At 38.9% G+C, this 21,112-nt stretch overlaps 1 protein-coding gene and 1 long non-coding RNA gene across 4 annotated transcripts; one reads left to right on the top strand and one right to left on the bottom strand.

Moving 5' to 3' along the window:
- Window positions 1-806: 806 nt before the first annotated feature.
- LOC108145582 lies at window positions 807-3,502 on the bottom strand. 2 transcript variants are annotated; one of them, XR_005977258.1, is made up of 4 exons: window positions 2,873-3,502; window positions 1,587-1,807; window positions 1,421-1,486; window positions 808-1,318 (listed from the first exon to the last, which is right to left on the bottom strand). It is a non-coding gene; the product is annotated as an uncharacterized LOC108145582 (long non-coding RNA). The 2 variants fall into 2 exon arrangements; XR_001774423.2 differs by lacking the exon at window positions 2,873-3,502 and having other exon boundaries at window positions 807-1,318; window positions 1,587-2,445.
- A 148-nt stretch (window positions 3,503-3,650) lies between these two features.
- Window positions 3,651-17,565, top strand: LOC108145564 (phospholipid-transporting ATPase IF). Of its 2 annotated transcripts, none has more exons than XM_017271070.2 (10): window positions 3,651-3,812; window positions 9,228-9,435; window positions 9,552-9,677; window positions 10,582-11,128; window positions 12,323-12,737; window positions 12,808-13,568; window positions 14,409-14,905; window positions 15,548-16,361; window positions 16,906-17,232; window positions 17,291-17,564. In XM_017271070.2, exons 1-10 carry the CDS (start codon window positions 3,777-3,779, stop codon window positions 17,502-17,504), a joined length of 3,945 nt encoding a protein of 1,314 aa, XP_017126559.1. In that variant the 5' UTR covers window positions 3,651-3,776; the 3' UTR covers window positions 17,505-17,564. The 2 variants fall into 2 exon arrangements, with proteins under 2 accessions (XP_017126559.1, XP_017126558.1); XM_017271069.2 differs by lacking the exon at window positions 3,651-3,812 and adding an exon at window positions 5,897-6,325 and having other exon boundaries at window positions 17,291-17,565.
- Window positions 17,566-21,112: the final 3,547 nt, after the last annotated feature.

The following is a 21,112-nucleotide window of genomic DNA, read 5'->3' as shown; positions in this document are numbered from 1 at the left end:
TTTAAATACGCAAGTAAATCATAATTTTAATATTTACAAAAATATTTAATTCTTGCGATAGCTGCAAGGGTATATGAACTTCGGCTTGCCGAAGTTTGCTTTCTTTTTTGTTTTTCAATTATTTTTGTATAACTCATAATTTTTTACATTATAAATTTGTTAGTTATTTTAAAAATTTCCCTTGTAAGCTTTAACTTTTTTTGCCCTTTTTTAGCCGTTTTCCCGCAAAATTAGCGGGTTTTCCAGAAAGTGGTAGAACAAAAGTTTTTCAGTTCAAGCTGCTTAATACAATCAAATCGGTTTCAAGGCACTAAACTATCCGACATTGGACGACATTACCTTTTGTTTGTCATTTTTTAAGATCGGACTAATATTTTAGCTGGTTTTCAATATTGCGCACACTTTCCGGTGCTCATCGTCACTACGTGGAAAAAAAAAAGAAAAGGTATCTTTTTTTGCACTTCAAGTAATTTTCGTGGCATCTAACAACCGCTTCTGACAGTCTTCTGTACCTTTTGTAATTCTGAGGCTCGGAATAAGCATTATAAGCGTGATAAATATTTCAGGCTAAAAAAACCAACAGCATGAATTACTTAAGTAACGCCTTTTACAGAGCTCTAGATACCTTTAATCCTTATTTATCGGGTATCTCTTCCCAAAGGAGATGTTGGGCACAGTGTCTACCAAAGAAAACTATTGCAGTCACCTTTTTATGAGGGAATTAAATTGAATGTTTAAATATTAGTTTTTATAGTTGGAAACGAATGGGTTCGTTTTTATGTTTTTATGTGTGATTAAATTAGAATACAAACAAAAACAGAGCCATCACTATGGCCTTAAAAATATACAAAATAATAATGTCTTAAAAATTATAGTGTTTGATAAAAACGGTAATATTGCCCATTGAGGCGAGGTTGAATATAATAAATAACGAAACTCGAATTTCCACAAAAACATTCAAAACATATGCCAAAAAATCGCCATTCCACCTAATATATATACTTCATATAAAAATGGAAAACTTGGTATGATGCTCTTTCTAATTTAATGAAAGCTTTTTTTTGATAGCGAGAAACAGGGGCGGTGTCCCCAACAAATATGGCTAGATCTATAGCTTAAATTAAAATGTACAAAGAAATTAAGAAGTATAATGTTCCTCTCTGAAGTCGGGATATGTTTGGTTAGGTAATTTAAACTTTGATTTAGAGGGTAATTTTGAGGAGTAAGCCATCTTTGATTCTAAATTGGTTTAATTTCTTTCTGGGATGCGTCGCTGTATCCTTCGTTTAGGCGTCCATCACAACTGAGCAATTCACGACTTTTCAGATTGCAGGCAGTTAAAGTATAATTCCAAAGTCCGTATATGTAAAAATTTGTACATTAGCCAATGGAATAATAATGCGTTTGATTTTTTACTTACGATTCGGAGTGGTAAGAGCAGGGGTTCCATTGAAACATTAATATGACAAATTAGATGTTGTTAAATCTGAAAAAAAGATTAGATGAAATTAAAGCACAAATGGTTGTGTTATTAGAACCCAACTCACGAGTTTACCAAAGTTTAAGGACAGAGGTCGTTTGCTTACCCATGATTCATGTTAACGGGCAGATAGGGTTTGGTCATGGTCTCTTCTGCTGGGCCAGTGGATAGTGTTGGGGATAGTTGGGGTGCACAGACGCCACAGCCATGTGAAGCGGGATGAGTGAGTCAAGGGGGCAGTTCAACGCAACGCGAGAGCCTGGCACGATTCATATAGGTTTGCCTAGGTTTGGCTGTAAGCCCGCGAATGTGTGTGTCCGTTCAATGCTGAACGATAAGATACTCGTGGTGTTATCGACATTATCATTATCTCTTCGACTAATGGCGAACCATTTGCCGAGAGCGCCACTCAAAAGCCCCCGAATGGAGCCCCGGGTGGAGAGAGTGCCTTCGACTGGTGGGAGGATCGTATTTGCCAGCATGGAGCCAGTACTACCAATTATCGGAGAGTGCGATGCACCAATTATGCACCTATTTGGGGATATCTGAAAGTTGGCAAGACCCTGGCCTGGGCGTGGTGTGGATATGGGTTTGGGTATGGGTATGCGAGTGGGTATGGTTGTGGATATGGGTTTGGGTATGGGTATGCCTGTGGGTATGGCTGTGGCTACGGTCATGTATGTGCGAACATGCATGAAAGGTCCGTCAGGCTGGCCTATGTGTATGGCGGCTTTGTTAGTGGTATCGGTATCAACAATTCTTCGACAGTTTGCCGATAGATCAGTTTGCGCGTGGAAGGTCTCTCTTTCCCTCATTCAGTGTATAACAATATACCCCGTTATGTGTTTGTGATTCACATCGGTCGTATATATTTAATTTTGCCAACAAAGTTTGCCTTTTGTTTACCTGTTTGTTTCTCAAGGACCTCGAGTGCAATCAAAGCACAATTTAGCTGCTAGGAATATGGTATGTTGACCCATCGACCGGCAAAATTATACTTTCATTTATTTTAACATTTTCTCATACAGCGAATAATTTGCATAATTTAATGATAAAAAATATGGAAAAAAATTAATTTTGTATTTCTTTGTTTGCAAATATATTTTAGAATCAATTAAAATATGAATGGGATTAGCGAAATCCTGCATATCTGTGTTTTCGCAACAATAATCAATAGCATTTGTACCGAGAAAAAGCCGTTTCACTTGTGAAATCAAGGCAATAAAGCGATCTTTGATAGTGCCTGGCCTCAGGCCCTAATTGTGCTGTGATAAATGTGGGGAAAGAGATACGCTTCTCTGGCCTCTCCGAAGCTCTTCGAAATCCGGATTTGTTATCGGGGTTTATGGACTGCAAAATGACGAGGAGATGTTCGTTTATAGGGAAAACTACCTTGATCTTGGTGACGAAAGGATAGACACTGGTATCGATAGCGGTCCAAATAGGGTACGGCATGACCGAAGCCGAACCCAACCCTTTTGGAAACATGCGATGGCCGTAGTTTTTTCCAATTGTCTCTCAAATGTACTCCCCCACCGTCGATTAGTCAGCTGAGGGTTAACCCAGCACTGGGTTACTTCCATAATCTTATCAGTTTTTTGGCAGTTTACATATAGCGGATAGATATGGGTGGGTTTCGCGGCAAGAGCGTATCTTTACGGGCTCCAAAGAGCACTGCGGGATCGCGACTGAGGACATCGGATTATAGGCCCGGTTCTCTTTAACGGACATCAGTTTGGGAGGTTCGGTTGAGAGACGGAAGGTCTGTCATTGTGCACCACGTTCGCTGCAAGCAAAAAACACAAAATATAGCTTTTGTTTTTCTATTATGCGTTCATGGAAGAAATAAAGCTACGCTGAGCCCAACGGCAGATAACCGACGTGTAACGCAGAATGATAACACTTGTACACTCTCGTAACGTTTTGACTTCAACACTTTGAACGGCCATTGAGCCACTCGATTGAACTCTCTTTTGCCACCAGATAGAGCTGGTCTATCTTGGGCAAGAGTGTGCGAGTTTCGACTATTGAATCTGATCGGCGGAACCTTACTCATCGAACTCTGACGAAGAGATTACCTGGCTGGTCGGCTATTGGTTTCTAAAAAGTTATTCCCGATAAGCAACGCGACGAATTCGTGGTAGCGAAGTATTTTAGAGAGATACAGAAATCGGTCAGTTTTAGTTATGCTATTGTTTCGAGTCGGTGCCGCAGTGTCCCCCATTCTATCGGTTATATGAACTCGGAAAGGCCTTACCCCAGTGGGATTCGCAGTGGATAAAATCAAGGGAGCATCATGGGCAAGTTCTTCGGAAGTCTGCTTCGCAAAAGGGTGAGTTTTGAATCGGCATTCGATTGTATAACTCCAGCAGGAACCACAATGAGCATTTGTTGGGGCATAATGTCACAGCAAAAACATGCCTTCTTGAGTGTAATTTTGTGAGTGTGAATTTATGTGTATGAGATAAGTATAAAGTATAAGGGAACGTCGTTTATCGATATGCGAGTAAAAATAGATGGCGGAAGGTAGATAAATTTCATAATCTTAAAACACTAGCACACACTTCTTTGGTTGGCTTAAAATCCCAGGTTTCCAATTAGAGCCTGCTAATATTTTTTTTCGTTTCCCTAATCTCCCTGAGTAATGTTTATTTTTCCATAAGTTTTCGGCTCTCCAGTCGAAATTGATTGATACAGAGCCACTGCCATTTAATGACTCATGCTAGAATAGTTATTGTAGCCAAACTTTTGATTTAGAACACAAGTTCTCATAATGAGTTAAACTGCACTTAGTTAAAAAGAAAACAAAGCAAGGAAAATAAAAGGGCTGCGCTTTTGTTGATTTCTTACTATTTTCAACTTCTATGTTAACAAATTCATGAAAAAAAGGTATTTGTTTTAGATGGTTGTTATATTTTAATTAATTAAATTAAATTTTAGAAAATTTAAATAATGTAAAAAAAACATTGTATGCATCGAAAGAAAATTTTTGAAAACATTAATCTTTTGACGCCAATGAACGGAGATTTTCACATAATATAAAGTATCGAGTTTATTTCTAGTTGTTAACTAAATCTAGATTTTTATTCATTTTATTGTTATCCTAAATTTCGCTAAAAATAAAGAAAAACCCCCGGACATTCTTAACGAGTTCCATTGCACGCCAGTGATGTCAACAACTTCATTTATTGGCATGTTTATGTGAGTAGATAGCTAGACCCAATCTTTTTGTTTTTTCTTTTTTACCAGAACCATGGAAAATACAGTTCCCGGGAAAAAGAGCTAGAGAGTTGGGCTTAATATATTCCTATTCCTTTCAAAATCGGATTACCAAGGGTTAGGCAACAGAAATCAGTCATTCTAAATGCTACGCACTTTTGTAGGTCAGTCTATGCAGTACCAGCATACAACCTTCAGAATTGATTTTTTTATGGATATGAAAAATAAAAGATAAGATCTGGTTAACTACACTAGTGCTTTTTTGCTACAATTGCAATAAGAATAAGAAGCTCCCTTTGTAGGTTTACTGGAGAGTCTCAGCAGACATTGCTGCCCAAAAACATAATCAATCACCGTTCGTGTACAAAAAGTCAGAGCTAGTTCTTAAACAATTGTTTTTTATGAGTTTTGGTTTGGGACGTCATCGAATTGACAACATGGCAAATTAACTATGCACTTTGAACCTATTAGTTCCAGAGCGTCTCCGTGTGTCGGTACATCGCAAACTCGCACTGCGACGTCAATAAGTTTCGAGCTTTTATTGCCCGAAGCTGCGGCGCTACGACCCATACCGATTTTGAAGCTGTGAATGGGATCGGATCGGAATAGGTATGGGAATGCAGACCAAGTTCTCAGTGTGAGAACGGCTTTTCAGTGGCGCACATCACGCGGTTCCCTCGCGATCTGGTGTTGTTGTTTGTGGGTTCCGTGCTTTCACTTGTGGAAGCCGGACAGTGAAGGATATTGACTAGTTCGCCAAGAGTGTACATCAGAACCAGCCAGGGCCTATTAGGGCTCCTCTTACGTGACAAAGAGTCGAACACAATTAGATAATGTCTATGCAAATATGTACCACGCACTGACACACAGTGCCCACAAATCTATGTGTGTCTGCCGTAATGGTCGTGGACGTGCATCATAGAACTGTTCAATTGAAGTGTTAAAATTGCCCACTTAACATCGTTTTAAGGTTGTACATTTAAGTGTGCTGAGAAAAAGTCGATAAATATACATATGTCGGTATAGGCATTAGGGCGGACCTTATTTGTTAGACACATTTAGATCGCACTTATAACTTATAACCGTCTTAGCCATTGTCTTTTGGCCCCTCAAAAATTGATATTCAATGTAATATTCATGTTTATCCTTCCTTGCTCGCACAAAAATTGGTATTCCTATCGGCTAAAAAAAAATACATTTTTCAACTAGGTTATCTGATTTCAAAAAAAAAGAAAAGGTCCGCTCTATTGTGCATTCGTTATTGGGTCGACAAACATACAATAATTAACAACAGCCAAGAAGCAGTAACAGCATAAACAAGCAGGTGTTTAAAAGTGTGATTGCGCCAAACGCGAAAACGAGAATCGCCGCTAAAGTTTCCATTGTCCGGAAAAATCAGCTTCCGGCCCGGGTCCGTAGAAAGTTTTTAAGAGATGACCTGGCGCGACAGTGGTGATACCGCTACCAAATGCGTCAGTTCTAGAATGATGAACAATGAATTTCTTTGGCCATGACCATCTGAGCGGGTTTCGACGCATTGATCGGACTGGATCCTATCGCAGGCCCGCGTGGGCTGACCAAGAATCGTTCCATCTGAAGGACGCACTATTATGGAACCGGCATAAGGTGTGTGGGTCAACTACTTGGAGTCAAGGTTTCAAATTTACAAAAGAACCGTGTGGTCGAGTGCCCCGACTTGATCAACCTCGTTACAAAAAACAATAGTTATATTTTTTGAAAAATTGTATATGTTAACACAATTGATTTTTTGCCAAAGGCACCTTTGTTTGAAGGGAAAGGTTAAACAACATTGTTTGAAGGGAAAATTCGTTTTCTTCAAACAACAAAATTAAATTTATTAAATTATTTAATTTTTTTGAAGAAAACGCCTTAAAACCAAGAATATTTGTATATTTCGTGAACTAGCTTACTGCTACCTTTGGCGCAGCTAAAACATAAAACCTAAAATATGAATTTCAAACTGAATTACCAAACCCAAGAATTAAAAAAAAAAGCATTTAAAACTAGAAATAATAAAAATGCTTTATTTATTAAAAAGGTATACTTGTTTAGACAATATATACTTTTGTTTGAAACAAGAAAGAAGAAATAAACGAAAAAAAACGAAAATTATTGTTTCTACCTTGAAATACTCCAGATTTAAATAATGAATTTGAAATACGGAAACGGCAACCTTTTTTAAATTGTAAATAATTTATTTTTTTATTATTAAGTTTTTTTTTAAGTTGTAATATATAACAATATTAAGAAATGATGAAACAAGAAACTAATAATTTTCGCCCAGTCTAGGAAGTGCTTAAAGAGAGTTTTCTACCAAAACATTTCTTGAGCTTTGAATAAGTTTCTCTCGACTTAATAAACTTATTTCTTTAAAAAAAAAAAAGTTTTACTATTTTTAAAAGTATTTTCACCTCTCAAAACTAGAAAAATGTTTTTGTATGTTTAGAGATACCTCTTTTTATACCCTTGCAGAGGGTATTAAATTTTCAGTCAGAAGTTTGCAACGCAGTGAAGGAGACGTTTCCGACCCTATAAAGTATATATATTCTTGATCAGCATCACTAGTAGAGTCGATCTAGCCATGTCCGTCTGTCCGTCTGTCCGTCCGTCTGTCCGTCTGTCCGTCCGTTTATATGCAAACTAGTCTCTCAGTTTTAAAGCTATCTGCATGAAACTTTCCCAAAAGTTGTCTTTCTATTGCATGTAGTATATAGGTCGGAACGAGCCGGATCGGACGACTATAGCATATAGCTCCCATAGGAACAATCGGAAAAAGAATTTAAAATAAAATTATAACTTTGCTGTTTTTTAATTTTTTGTTTAGTTCTTCGACATATAGCAATGGTTAAATATTTCAGAATTATGTTTAAAATTTCATCAAAATCGGACGACTATAGCATATAGCTCCCATAGGAACAATCGGAAAAATAATTGAAAAAAATTATAACTTTGCTGTTTTTTAATTTTTTTTTTAGTTCTTCGACATATAGCAATGGTTAAATATTTCAGAATTATGGTTTGAATTTCATCAAAATCGGACGACTATATCATATAGCTCCCATACAAATAATACAAATATATAAAAGAACAATCAAATAATTAAGCTGCAAATCGTCATAGCTTCAATGTTTTTAAACATATACGCAAGTAAATCATAATTTTAATGTTTTCAAAAATATTTAATTCTTGCGATAGCTGCAAGGGTATATGAACTTCGGCTTGCCGAAGTTTGCTTTCTTTCTTGTTTAATTTTTTGTTTATTCCTTCGACATTTAGAAATGGTTAATTATTTTCGATTTACGGTTTAAATTATATAAAAATCGGACGACTATAGCATATAGCTCCCATAGGAACAATCGGAAAAATAAATGAAAAGGTATAACTTTTCTGTTTTTTAATTTTTTGTTCAGTTCTTCGACATATAGCAAAGGTTAAATATTTCAGAATTATGGTTTAGATTTTATCAAAATCGGACGTCTATATCATATAGCTTCCATAGAAATAATAAAAATATATAAAATAACTTTTAAATAATTGAGCTGCTAATCATCATAGCTTCAATGTTTTTAAACATATACGCAGTAAATCATAATTTTAATGTTTTCAAAAATGTTAAATTCTTGCAATAGCTGCAAGGGTATATGAACTTCGGCTTGCCGAAGTTTGCTTTCTTTCTTGTTTTTGAGTGAAGTCACCATCATAGAAATTATCGTGTCAAAATGGTTATGCTCTGTTTTTGCTTAATATGATATATTTAAGCCATGGGTTCAAATAACTATATTTCAAAGCAGTCAAACTTACCCTTTCGTTCGGTTATACGCAATAAATTCGCGCAGTGCACGCTGATTGCTTTAAAAAATCTTGCCAATCACTTCAAATCAAATTTCTGTACATCAGCAAGTTAGCTCTGCTCTGGTTTGTTTTCGGTTCAAGATCAACAGAATAGTTCAATATCGTGTTTAATGAATGTTTCTGCTCTTAACTGCAGGTCTCTTTTTATGGAAATTCATTGAAATTTTCCTATTATCCATGCCATTTTAGGTTAAATAGTCTTGTCGATCAGAAAACTATTTCATAGATACTAATGATATTTTGGGTTTTAGTGGTATTCCGAACTTACATAAATTTATAGCTTTAATTGTTTTTTTTTTGTTATTGGTAATATCAATAGTCCCTGACTTATTTGTTTCATGGTAGACAAACAAGAACGCATTGGTGAAATAAAAAAATAAAAAAAGGGCAACACTTCAGTTTTTGTAAAAACGGACAGCCACATACTTTGTAATAAAAAGCGTTATAAGTGATAATAAATATTTGTGAATCGGACTATTTATATGTAGTGTTGTTATAAATACCCCCTGTCCAATTGTGGGAGCTTACTCATTGCCAATACCAGGAACAAATAGTCTGATAATACCTTTCTTATCTCCATGGGTACCATTTGTTGTTCGATCCATGTTTTCCAATGGGCTCACGTTCACCTTTTTGATATTCAATTCTTTTTCAGGGCTCCAGAGTTAGTACAATAAATGATTGGCTTCAAATACAAATTGGAGGCCCTGAGGATGTCAAGAAAAAAAGACCAAAAGGCCAAAATCGCATCAAGTCGACGAAATACACATTGATCACATTCCTGCCACAAAATCTATTGGAACAATTTCGCAGAATTGCGAATTTCTACTTCCTGGTGATGACAATAATATCCCTCTTAATAGGTGAGCAAATAAATATAATTAAAATTATTTATATTATATAATTTTATTGAATCTCCTTCAACTTATTAAGCACATTGCTCTTTTAACACAAAGCTCAAATTTCTATTTATGTTTAGATAGTCCTGTGTCTCCGATGACCTCGCTTCTACCCCTCGTTTTTGTAATTGCCGTCACCGCCGCCAAGCAGGGATATGAAGATATCCTGCGATACAGGACTGACAACGTGGTCAATTCCTCACCAGGTGGGAAAATAGTACTCTTGAAAAAATATCAATCCTTTCTTTTCATGAACTTTTTAAAGTTTTCGCCATAATTACTCTAAAATAAAAAAAATGTATATGGCCAATAAATAATGTGCCTTATTTTTAAAGATATTACAAGTTTGTCCAGAAAAATATAATTTGAACAAAACGATTTTGGCTTACTAACAAATCGTTCAGCCTAATGGTAAAATCTTTTTATAAATATTTATTGCTGGCTCCTAGGAATTGGCAAATTGAGATAAGTTGTACTATAGATAATTTAATGTTTTCTCGAGAGGTAAGAAACGGCATTTGTTTAAGCAAAATTAAGCATAGATAAATTAAACTAATTATTGCAGCTATTATAAAATGAAATATTCATTTATACGTCGCTTGTCGGTTTTTCGCTCAATTTTTCGATTGTTACTATGGCATCTAATTATTTCGTTGTTAGCGAAACTAAATCCGTAATTCTGAAGTAAACACTTTCTTATTTGTCTTCATTTGTGTTTCGATTGTTCCCATGAGAGCCATATGGTATAGTCGTCCGACTTGTGTACTACCTGCAAATATAAATAAGACTTTCGGACAGACATACGGACGGACGGCCATGGAAAGATATAATACATATATACTTCATAGGGTCGGAAATGTCTCCTTCACTGAATTGCAAACTTTCGACTGAAATAATAACATTTTCTGCCAGGGCTTAAAAATATTTTTTTCCTTGAAGCGGGCAATCTGAGGTTCGATTTATGCATTTTTTTTAAATGTTCACTTTTTGTTAAAACAGCTATCGTTGTCAGAGAGGGAAAAGTATCAAAAATATAATAGTTTACTGAAAACTGGAAATATACTTTTTGTGAGCGTACTTTCCTAACTAGTTCGCTTTCTGTCAAATCAGTTACGGTCATCAGGGACGGAAAGGAGGCCATAGTCAAATCGGAGGACGTCTGCTGCGGAGACCTCATCGTCGTCGAGCGGGACTGCGACGTGCCGTGCGATCTGGTGTTGCTGCGGTCCACGGATCCGCACGGGAAGTGCTTCATCACCACGGCGAACCTGGACGGCGAGTCCAACCTGAAGACCCTGATGGTGCCGCGCGACCTGCCCACCGTGGACCTGCCGGAGATGCACAAGCTGGGCATGATCGAGTGCGAGAGTCCGACCACCGACCTCTACAGCTTCAACGGCAAGATCGAGCTGAAGGGCGGCGAGGGACGGGTGCTGCCCCTGTCCGCCGAAAATGTGCTGCTGCGCGGGTCGCGGGTGAAGAACACGGAGTGCGTCATCGGGTGCGCCGTCTACACGGGCATGATCTCCAAGCTGCAGCTGAACAGTCGCCTCACCCGCAACAAGAACGCCTCCAGCGAGATCTACATCAACCGCTTCCTGATCGTCATCCTCGTCGCCCTGATCGCGATTGTCACTTTGCTCTACTTCCTGAAGAGGTAAGCTGACCTTCTTTCCCTTTAGGGTTTCTAAAGCTCTAAAAGATCCCCCAGTGGTACACTTAAAATGGGTGTTCTAAATATGCCCATGATTTTTTGTGACGCAGAGAAGCATTTTCTACCATTCTTAAGCAGTGTTTTGAGCTTCTGAGTATCAGTTTCCTATCCAATAGTCACATCCCTACCAAAGTAGGAGCCGATCTTTCCTTGAAGCATTAATTTATTTAATGAAGACAATTTTATAGAAATCGGCCATCCGTAGTTTATATACCCTTGCAGCTATTCCAAAAATTAAATATGCTTTAAACAACAATATTCCGATTTTGATGCCTATAACTTAACAACAGTTAAGCTATGGCGATTTTCCACTAAATTATGGCAGGTCATTTTTTTCCGTTTTTAACAAAACCATTGCCATTAAACCATTACTATGTATCGAAGTACACCCATGATTATATTAATAAGTACGTTCGACTTTTATGGGTTACAAAACTGTTAATTCGTATACTTTTAATTAATTAATATTATACTATATTATGTTATATATTTTTATACCCTTTTAATAATATCCTGTAAAAGCGGCAAGATCATATTCTGAATATTTTTGAATGGCAGCGTTGTAAAGAGTGGCCGCTCGCAGGTATATACCTCTCCATCGAAAACATTAATCGAGATTTTCTCGAAACGACATTTAACAATACTGCTGCCATCGACTTGAAATTAGAATTAAGTTTTCAAAACAGGTATTTTTTTTATATATTTTTAAAACTGTAGGTCATTGTATAGGAAAAAAAATTCAACAAAGTTTTTTTTTTGAATTTTTGTTGTTTCAGCTACTTGTTTGGCCCGAAGTTGGGGTACTTTTTTTTTGACACTTTCAAAGACTGCACATAGCTCCGTTGTTTTGTAAAATTTTTGTAAAAAAAATAATAAAATATATCTGAAAATGTAGCCAACATTCCATCAAGTAATTTTTCATGGGCTACCCTAAAAGCCGTAATCTCTTAGTGTGAGCCAAGTTGGCAAAATCACAGATCATCGGCAACTTTTAAAACTTGGTCCCATAAGTAATTCCCGATAAAAGTTTCACTGTGCTATGTAAGTTCAAAAAGAAGTCAAGAGAGATTTAGGGTTTTATGATCTCCTCCAAAATGTGTACAATAAAAGTTACAACCATCTCACCTCTTTTCGCAGATACAACGAGCTGTTTGTGATACCCAAGCTCACATATCTGGGCGATGCGACGGACAGCTACAGCGTGAAGCAGTTCCTGCAGGACTACCTGTCCTTCCTGATCCTGTTCAACTACCTGATACCCATCTCCCTGTACGTGACCATCGAGCTGCAGCGCGTGATCGGCAGCTGGTTCATGGAGTGGGACCTGGAGCTCTACGAGAAGGATACCGACCAGCCCTGCGTGGTGAACACGTCGAATCTGAACGAGGAGTTGGGCCAGATCAACATACTCTTCTCGGACAAGACGGGCACGCTGACCAAGAACGAGATGAACTTTCAGCAGTGCTCGATAGACGGCAGCAAGTTCCTCTTCAGGAAGACGCGTCTGGAGGATGAGGAGACCAAGGCCCTCTTGGACATAAACAAGTTTAGTGTAAGCGCATAGTCCCTAGTTAGCTATAGCCTTGTCCTAAGCCCGTCTTAAATTTTGTCCCACCTTGCAGGCGAGCCAGCGCATCTTCTTCCAGGCCCTGTCCATATGCCACACAGTCCAGGTGGCTTCCGGGTCGCTGGAAGAAGCTGATGCGGGCAACGCCAAGAAGGAGTTGCTGGCCGCCGCCAAGACGGGTCCGCCGGAGATGTACTCCATCTCGGACATCACCGAGGAGAGCCACAACTCTAGTCAGCAGAGCGAGCTCAATGTGAGCCACACCATCGAGAGCTCGCTATCCGGCCACCCCAATGGCGCCAATTCGACGGCCGTTTCGTCCGATGTCAATCCGCTGTTGGTCTCCAGCGACAGCTACGGCATAGAGCGTCGCAAGCGCCCGGTGGTGGTCAAGAGGAGTCCCAACTTTGCGCGCTCCAATCGGATGCACACTGCTCCGGGTATCGAGACGAACGGCAGCCAGACGCTTGACCCGAACGGGGCCTCCAGCGGGATGGATCCAATGCAATCTGCCCCCAACTATCGGCCCATTTCACTGCAATTTCGCCGCTCTACCTCAGAGAAGGATCTGCCCCAGTCGTGGGAGGCCCAAAACGGGCAGGCCCCTGGCCACCGGAGGGCCCACTCCTATGGGGCGCCCAACGCCTACCTCTCCAACCCGATTTCGGCCAGCACCCCGCCCACCAGCGTCCTCTTCCGGTCCACGAGCACAGCCTCCCGCGAGTCCTACGCCGCGCCCACCTTCACCAGACAGCCCACCTTTCTGGTGCGCGCCGAGTCGCAGCGCAGGAAGAATGAGATACGCGATTTCATATTGTAAGTCAACGGGAGGGTATTTGAAAATCCCCAAGTTGTTCCGGTATATTTTCAAATTCAGGGGTACCCCAGGTTGGTTGAAAAGTCTTTTCAAGTTTTAAGAATGGTTGCTATACCAGTAACTCGTAGAGTGAAGTGCTTTATTGGATTTGTCGAAAAGTATGTAACAGGTAGAAAAAGGGTTTCCAACCTCGTTTCACTTTGTGTTTATCCGATCCATATCTATTGACCCACTAACCATTTTCCCAATCCAACCATTAGTTTTAAAGTTTTTAAAAAACGGAGTTCATATATAAGAGAGAGAGAGGGAGAGAGAGAGAGAGAGCAAATGAACTGTTATCAGGCGTTGAGGGTGCTGATCGCTCTTAGCTTGTAGATGGTAGTTCGGCAGATGGCGCCACTTCCTTCTGTTTTCAGGGGCATATTTATTTTGAAATTGGTAAGCCTAGTGGCACTCGACTATAGCGTTCCTGCTTTTGAACAATTTTTTATAGACTTATCTTTGGTTGGTTTTGTAACATTTACTTAAATTTTACTTTAACTTTCGGTTACAATTTTGTAAAAAGAAACCTAATACGTTGACTGTTTTTCGACAAGACAGCAGAACATTCAAAAGATTTTTGCAATTTAAATATCTGTTTTTACATTTGGGGTTTGTAACTTGGTCTGCGCCATCTATCGTCTCTATAGGAAAATGGGAAATTGTTTCTCAATTCGCACTGTTAACAGAGTTAGTTTGTTGTTTTTGCTCCGTTGGACCATCGTACCAGTAGGCAATATATTTAACAACAGGGTACTTAGTTCTTAATATCGATATAAAGCGTAAATCGCCTTTTTCAGCACCTTGGACTATCAGGCTTCCAGTCCGGACGAGAAGGCTTTGGTGGAGGCTTGTGCTAATTTGGGCATGGTCTATACGGGCGACGACGACGAAACCCTCCGAGTGCGCATTGTGCCACCCCACATGGACTACAAGCGACCGTTCGCGAAGCCCAAGGAGGAGACCTTCAAGCGCCTCCACGTCCTGGAGTTTACCTCGGATCGCAAGCGCATGAGCGTCATTGTCCGGGACACGGAGGGCAGGAAGTGGATCTACACCAAGGGCGCCGAGAGCTACGTCTTCCCACTGTGCGCCAACAGCTCGGCGCAGCTGGTCTCCAAGACGGACGGCCACATCAGCGAATTCGCTCGCCTCGGCCTCCGCACATTGGCCATTGCCCGACGCCTGATTGCGGAGGAGGAGTACCAGGACTTCCTCATCGAACTGGGCCAGGCCAACAGCTCTCTTGAAAATCGCAAGCAGCTCAGCGAGGAGTGCTACTCGAAGATCGAAAGCAGTGAGTATTGCGGCACATACTGTTCAACAGGTTTCGTGTGACTTGTACTTTTCAAAAAGCGCCTCACTGCTTTTCTCAATGTCATGTTTAATCTAACATGGACTTATTTGCGATTTTGAAACCTAAATGGACTGAAAACACTTATCTGCAGGCAATAGTTTAGTTAGTATTTGTTGGTCGGAAAATCGAAATGAGGAAGAAAATGTTGCCTACTTTCCATTTTTAGGCTTAGCGCTCCGAATTCCCTTCCGGTCCAGACCCTTTAAGGACTAAACAGTTGACTTCATGTCAGCTTTCCCACACAGATTACAAGCCTTACTTCACTAGAACTTTTTATGTTCTTTAGTGTGGTCCATATTTGTATGAAAATTCTAAGGGCTTACTCTAATCCACTTAAAGTATGGGCTTTGCTGCATTGAAGGCACATTGGATTAAAAGTATGTCATACAAACTGTTGCCTTTTATTAACATATTTGTTCTAACTTTGATCGTATGGGTAAATTTTACAAAAACCTTGAGATCAAGTTTTGGCTTTCAAGAGCATTTTTTGCACACCACAATCTACCACTGTAAACGGTTAGAGTATAATGTATTTTTTTCACCACCCCTATCAATATGCTCTCGATTTCTATTCCCCCAAAGATCTTGACCTGCTGGGAGCGACAGCTGTGGAGGACGCACTGCAGGACGACGTGGCGGATACGTTGGTTTCCCTGCAGGCTGCCGGCATTAAGATCTGGGTGCTGACGGGCGACAAGGTGGAGACGGCCCTGAACATAGCCCTGTCCTGCGGCCACATTCCGCCCGACGCGAAGAAGTACTTCATCATCGACTGCAAGAACCGGGAGGAGATGCTGCTGCACCTGAACGCCCTGGACAGGGAGATCATTTTCGGGATCGGCCAGGAGTGCGCCCTGCTGATCGACGGCAAGAGCCTGGGCGTGGCCCTGGCGGAGGCCAGCTCCGAGTTCCGGGACGTGGCCGTCAAGTGCACGGCCGTGCTGTGCTGCCGCCTGAGTCCGCTGCAGAAGAGCGAGGTGGTGTCGCTGATCAAGTCCTCCAACGAGAACTACAACACGGCCTCCATCGGCGACGGGGCCAACGACGTGTCCATGATCCAGGAGGCCCACGTGGGCATCGGGATCATGGGACGCGAGGGCAGGCAGGCGGCGCGATGCGCGGACTTCGCCTTCGCCAAGTTCTGCATGCTGAAGCGGCTGCTCCTCGTCCACGGCCACTACCACAGTGTCCGACTGTCCCTGCTGGTCCTGTACTTCTTCTACAAGAACATCGTCTTCATGGGCATCATGTTCCTGTTCCAGTTCCACACCCTGTTCTCCTCGTCCTCCGTCTACGACTCGCTCTTCCTCACCTTGTACAATGTGATATACACCTCGCTGCCCATCCTGTTCATAGCCATCTCTGAGAAGCCGTACACCGAGGAGAAGCTGATGAGGTGAGTGCCAACTTGAGGGGTCTAGACTGGGTCTGAAATAGGGCCCTTCATGAATCAGTGGTTGAGAAATATTCTGTTGCGAAACCTTTTCACAGAATGTTTCTTTTTTCCAAAGACTTGAATCCCTTGGGATTAATCATAATGTTGATTTATCCGGGGCTCCAGTCTCAAAACCTGTTCTTAGATTCCAACTGTTAAGATTGGTTTAGATTGGGTCAAAATAGATACCTTTGTGCATCAGTGCTCAAGAAATTTTATCAAATGACTCGAATCATCTAACTTAGAATGATTCGAATGACTCGCATCGTCTAACCAAGTGTCCTTCATCTGACTCGATCTCCAAAGTGACTTACATAGAAGGTTATAAAAATCATTTTGTGCTTCAAATTGAAATATTTTTAAATGCTGTACAAATTCGAATTCTATTCCAATTCCTTCAAGACGTTTTGAAACATACTTATTCATGCAGGGCTCAAATTTTAAATTCCGCCTTTGATTACTATTATTTAACTGTATTGCGCGTTTTATCCTTCCAAATCAACAGAACGCCGCAGCTTTACAAAAAGAACACGGACAACAAGCAGCTTCACTGGCCGTACTTCCTCATGTGGGTGTTGTTCGCCATCTACCACGCAGTCATCATTTTCTACTTCGCCTTCTGCCTCTTCTCCTACAACAACGTCATCCTGAACTACGGCCAGACGGTGGCGTTCTCCTGCTTCGGAACGCTGCTTATCTGGACAGTGGTGGTCGTGGTGAACCTGAAGCTTTGGCTGGAATCGATGTACCTGTCCTTCTGGTACATATTCACAATCGTCATTTCCATTCTGGGCTTTATAATCACGACGGTTATCTACAACGTCATCAATCTGTGAGTGGATGTGCATGGGGAAACGATGGGTCAACTTCAATAAGAAATTCCTTTGCAGGGACTACGACACGGACATCTACTGGGCCTACAACAACCTTTTGGCCTCTCTGCCGGTCTGGCTGTGGATCCTGTTGACCTCCGTGGCCTGCCTGGTGCCCGACTACACCATCCGAATGCTGCAACGGGCGCTCAACATCAAGAGTTTCAGTATTTTCCCTGGAAAACAACGAAAACTTAAAATGCGTGAAAAGCTCGAGGACACATACTTGTAACCGACGCTAGGCCATAGTTTTTATACCCCTTATTTATTTATTAGCTTTATGTATTTTTTTTTGTTAGATAAAAAACATTTCGTTGAAAAATGATTATTGTTTCTTTAAAAAAATCAAAAATCAGAGGCACATATTACGACCCATACTGGAAGGTCTATAAATCTCTGAAGGTTTCGGTTAGGTTCTAAATCTATCCGAAAAATCCTTCGATATCACAAATTTGTAGAGTACTTCGATGGTTCTCTGAGTTAATTTGCTTTAATATGACGATCAATTTTTTCAAAGCTCACTTTTAGGTTGAAATTGACGAGGCTGTCGTAACTTCGAGCTATGATTTTAGTTTGAAGTTGGTTTGAAAAGATTTTTGTAAAAATAAGAGCTGTTCTATAAACCCAAAAAGTCAAGGCCAAACGTTGTTTGAAACATGTTTGATTTGGAGACATCTTTTTCAGACGATGGGGCTAGTTCGATTGACAAAAAACCTCTCTGGACAAACCCCTGCTTATGCTTCTGCCCTGGAGTAATAAACAAACTAAAAAAACGAGAAAGTACACTTGGGTTGATTTTTGCAACTATAAGATAACTCTGTTCATCGATTTAATTAAGAAACAAGAAAGAAAGCAACATACCCTTGCATTATGGTATTACAAAAAATGAATAATCTATTAAGCAACTTTATTTTGATTTGATGTTGTATATCCCTAAAAGGAATAAGGCTATGTCAAATATCCGCAGAATTTTTCGAAAGTTCCAATGGCAGCTATATGACATCGTTGCCCGATTTGAATAATATTAAAACCAGAATTATAAAATAGAAAACGATCTCGAAGTTTAGCGAAGCTATAATTTGTTAGAATTTATTTTTTCGATTGTTCCCATCGGAGTTATATGATAAAGTTGTCCCATCCGGCCCGTTCCGAGTTATTACTAACTACATTAACAACCAGCTAGCCTTATAACTGAGGATTGAACTTATAATACCCTCTGCAGGGGTATAACAAGCCCCACAGCGCCGTCTGGCGGTTGGGTATATTAATCTTAAAACGCTTCCAAAATAATGGTTCAACATGGAAAATTTGTTGTGATTTGATAGACTTTCTTTAAATAAATATATTACAGCCAAAAATACCGCGTATTGTTAAGAATTCACCATTGCCACTTTGGCAATAAATTGTGCTGAGTATGCATTACTAGAATCTGCATGCTTAACTGTCTAGCTCTTAGAGTTTCCGAGATTCTGATGTTCAAATGGACCGAAGGACATGACAAGATCGACCTGGTGATTAGTCTTGATCAAGAATATAAAAAGTAAAAAAAAAAAATCAAGGACTAAAAGGTATTTTTAATATGTTTTATCAATTTTTTTTAATGCGAAACAGACGAATTTATTAAATAATGTAAGCAGAGATGCCAGGTATAGTTATAGTTCACACCTTATTTACACGGAAAAAAATGAAATGGTCATTGCATAAACACAGCATGTTGTTTCTGACAGGATTGGGCATGTAGATTCGAAACTGAAAAGTTTCCATCACACCAGAGATTTTATTTTAATTCATCAAAATATGCAATATTTGGCATTGTGCCAATTGTTTCCATTTGAGCTGTATGACTACTTCTTCGATTTTAATGAAACTACAACCCAATTCTAAAATATTAATTAAGCAATTAATATATCTCAGAGATTATATGCATATAATTTTATTATTGTTCTATTGGAGCTACGACCTTATCATAAAGCTCGATAATGTCGTAGCTCTAAAAAATATTAAATATCTTCAAGAATTTAAAACAAGAAAGGTAACTAAATTCGACAAGTCACAGTTTATATACCCTTGCAGCTATTTCAAAAATAAAACATCTTTAAACAAGAAAGAAAGCAAACTTCGGCAAGCCGAAGTTCATATACCCTTGCAGCTATCGCAAGAATTAAATATTTTTGAAAACATTAAAATTATGATTTACTTGCGTATATGTTTAAAAACATTGAAGCTATGACGATTTGCAGCTTAATTATTTGATTGTTCTTTTATATATTTTTATTATTTGTATGGGAGCTATATGATATAGTCGTCCGATTTTGATGAAATTTTAACCATAATTCTGAAATATTTAACCATTGCTATATGTCGAAGAACTAAAAAAAAAATTAAAAAACAGCAAAGTTATAATTTTTTCAATTATTTTTCCGATTGTTCCTATGGGAGATATATGCTATAGTCGTCCGATTTCGATGAAATTTTAACCATAATTCTGAAGTATTTAACCATTGCTATATGTCGAAGAACTAAACAAAAAATTAAAAAACAGCAAAGTTATAATTTTTTTCAATTATTTTTCCGATTGTTCCTATGGAAGCTATATGCTATAGTCGTGCGATTTTGATGAAATTTTAACCATAATTCTGAAATATTTAACCATTGCTTTATGTCGAAGGACTAAACAAAAAATTAAAAAACAGCAAAGTTATATTTTTTTTCAATTGTTTTTCCGATTGTTCCTATGGGAGCTATATGCTATAGTCGTCCGATTTTGATGAAATTTAAACCATAATTCTGAATTATTTAACCATTGCTATATGTCGAAGAACTAAACAAAAAATTAAAAAACAGAAAAGTAATAATTTTTTTTCATTTATTTTTCCGATTGTTCCTATGGGAGCTATATGCTATAGTCGTCCGATTTTGATGAAATTTAAACCGTAAATCGGAAATATTTAACCATTACTAAATGTCGAAGAACTAAACAAAAAATTAAAAAACAGCAAAGTTATAATTTTTTTTCATTTATTTTTCCGATTGTTCCTATGGGAGCTATATGCTATAGTCGTCCGATCCGGCTCGTTCCGACTTATATACTAACTGCAATAGAAAGACAGCTTTTGGGAAAGTTTCATGCAGATAGCTTTAAAACTGAGAGACTAGTTTGCATATAAACGGACGGACAGACGGACAGACGGACGGACAGACGGACATGGCTAGATCGACTCGCCTAGTGATGCTGATCAAGAATATATATACTTTATAGGGTCGGAAACGTCTCCTTCACTGCGTTGCAAACTTCTGACTGAAATTATAATACCCTCTGCAAGGGTATAAAAATCTAAATTTCGATCTATATGAGTACCCATTAAAACCCGTTCAAGGCAATTATTCGATCTTTCTATGATTTCAATAACATTAAAAGCAAAATTCTGAATTTTTTAACCACTTCTATGTCCAATCAAATTACAAAAAAATTTAAAATTAGAGAAGTTACAAATTTGTTTTCAATTATTATTTTGAATATTCCGATTGTTTCCATGGGAGTTATATGATATAGTCGACCGATTTTGATCATATTTAAACAGTAGTTCCAAAATAATAAACTAACACTAAACATCGAAAAACTATAAAAAAAAAATTTCAAAACAGCAAAGTTAATAAGAATTTTTTTAAATTTTTTTCCCGATCGTTCGTATGTGAGCAATATGCTATAGTCGTCCGATCCAGCTAGATCCGATTTATATACTACCTGCAACAGGAAAAGAGCTTTTGGAAAAGTTGTATGCATTTGGCTTTAAAACTGAGAGACTAGTTTGCGTAGAAATGGACGGACAGATCTAGAAT

Source organism: Drosophila elegans, unplaced genomic scaffold, assembly GCF_018152505.1.
Source record: "Drosophila elegans isolate 14027-0461.03 unplaced genomic scaffold, ASM1815250v1 contig_149, whole genome shotgun sequence".
NCBI lineage: Eukaryota > Metazoa > Arthropoda > Insecta > Diptera > Drosophilidae > Drosophila > Drosophila elegans.
This window is presented reverse-complemented; position numbering and strand designations above follow the sequence as displayed.

What these genes read in the sequence shown, in the direction of transcription:
- LOC108145564 (XM_017271069.2), top strand. Translation starts at nt 6,194, where the DNA reads ATGAATTTCTTTGGCCATGACCATCTGAGCGGGTTTCGACGCATTGAT. An exon ending in TGGACATAAACAAGTTTAGT is followed by an intron (nt 12,738 to 12,807) that starts GTAAGCGCATAG and finishes CCCACCTTGCAG; the next exon opens with GCGAGCCAGCGCATCTTCTT. An exon ending in GAGATACGCGATTTCATATT is followed by an intron (nt 13,569 to 14,408) that starts GTAAGTCAACGG and finishes CGCCTTTTTCAG; the next exon opens with CACCTTGGACTATCAGGCTT.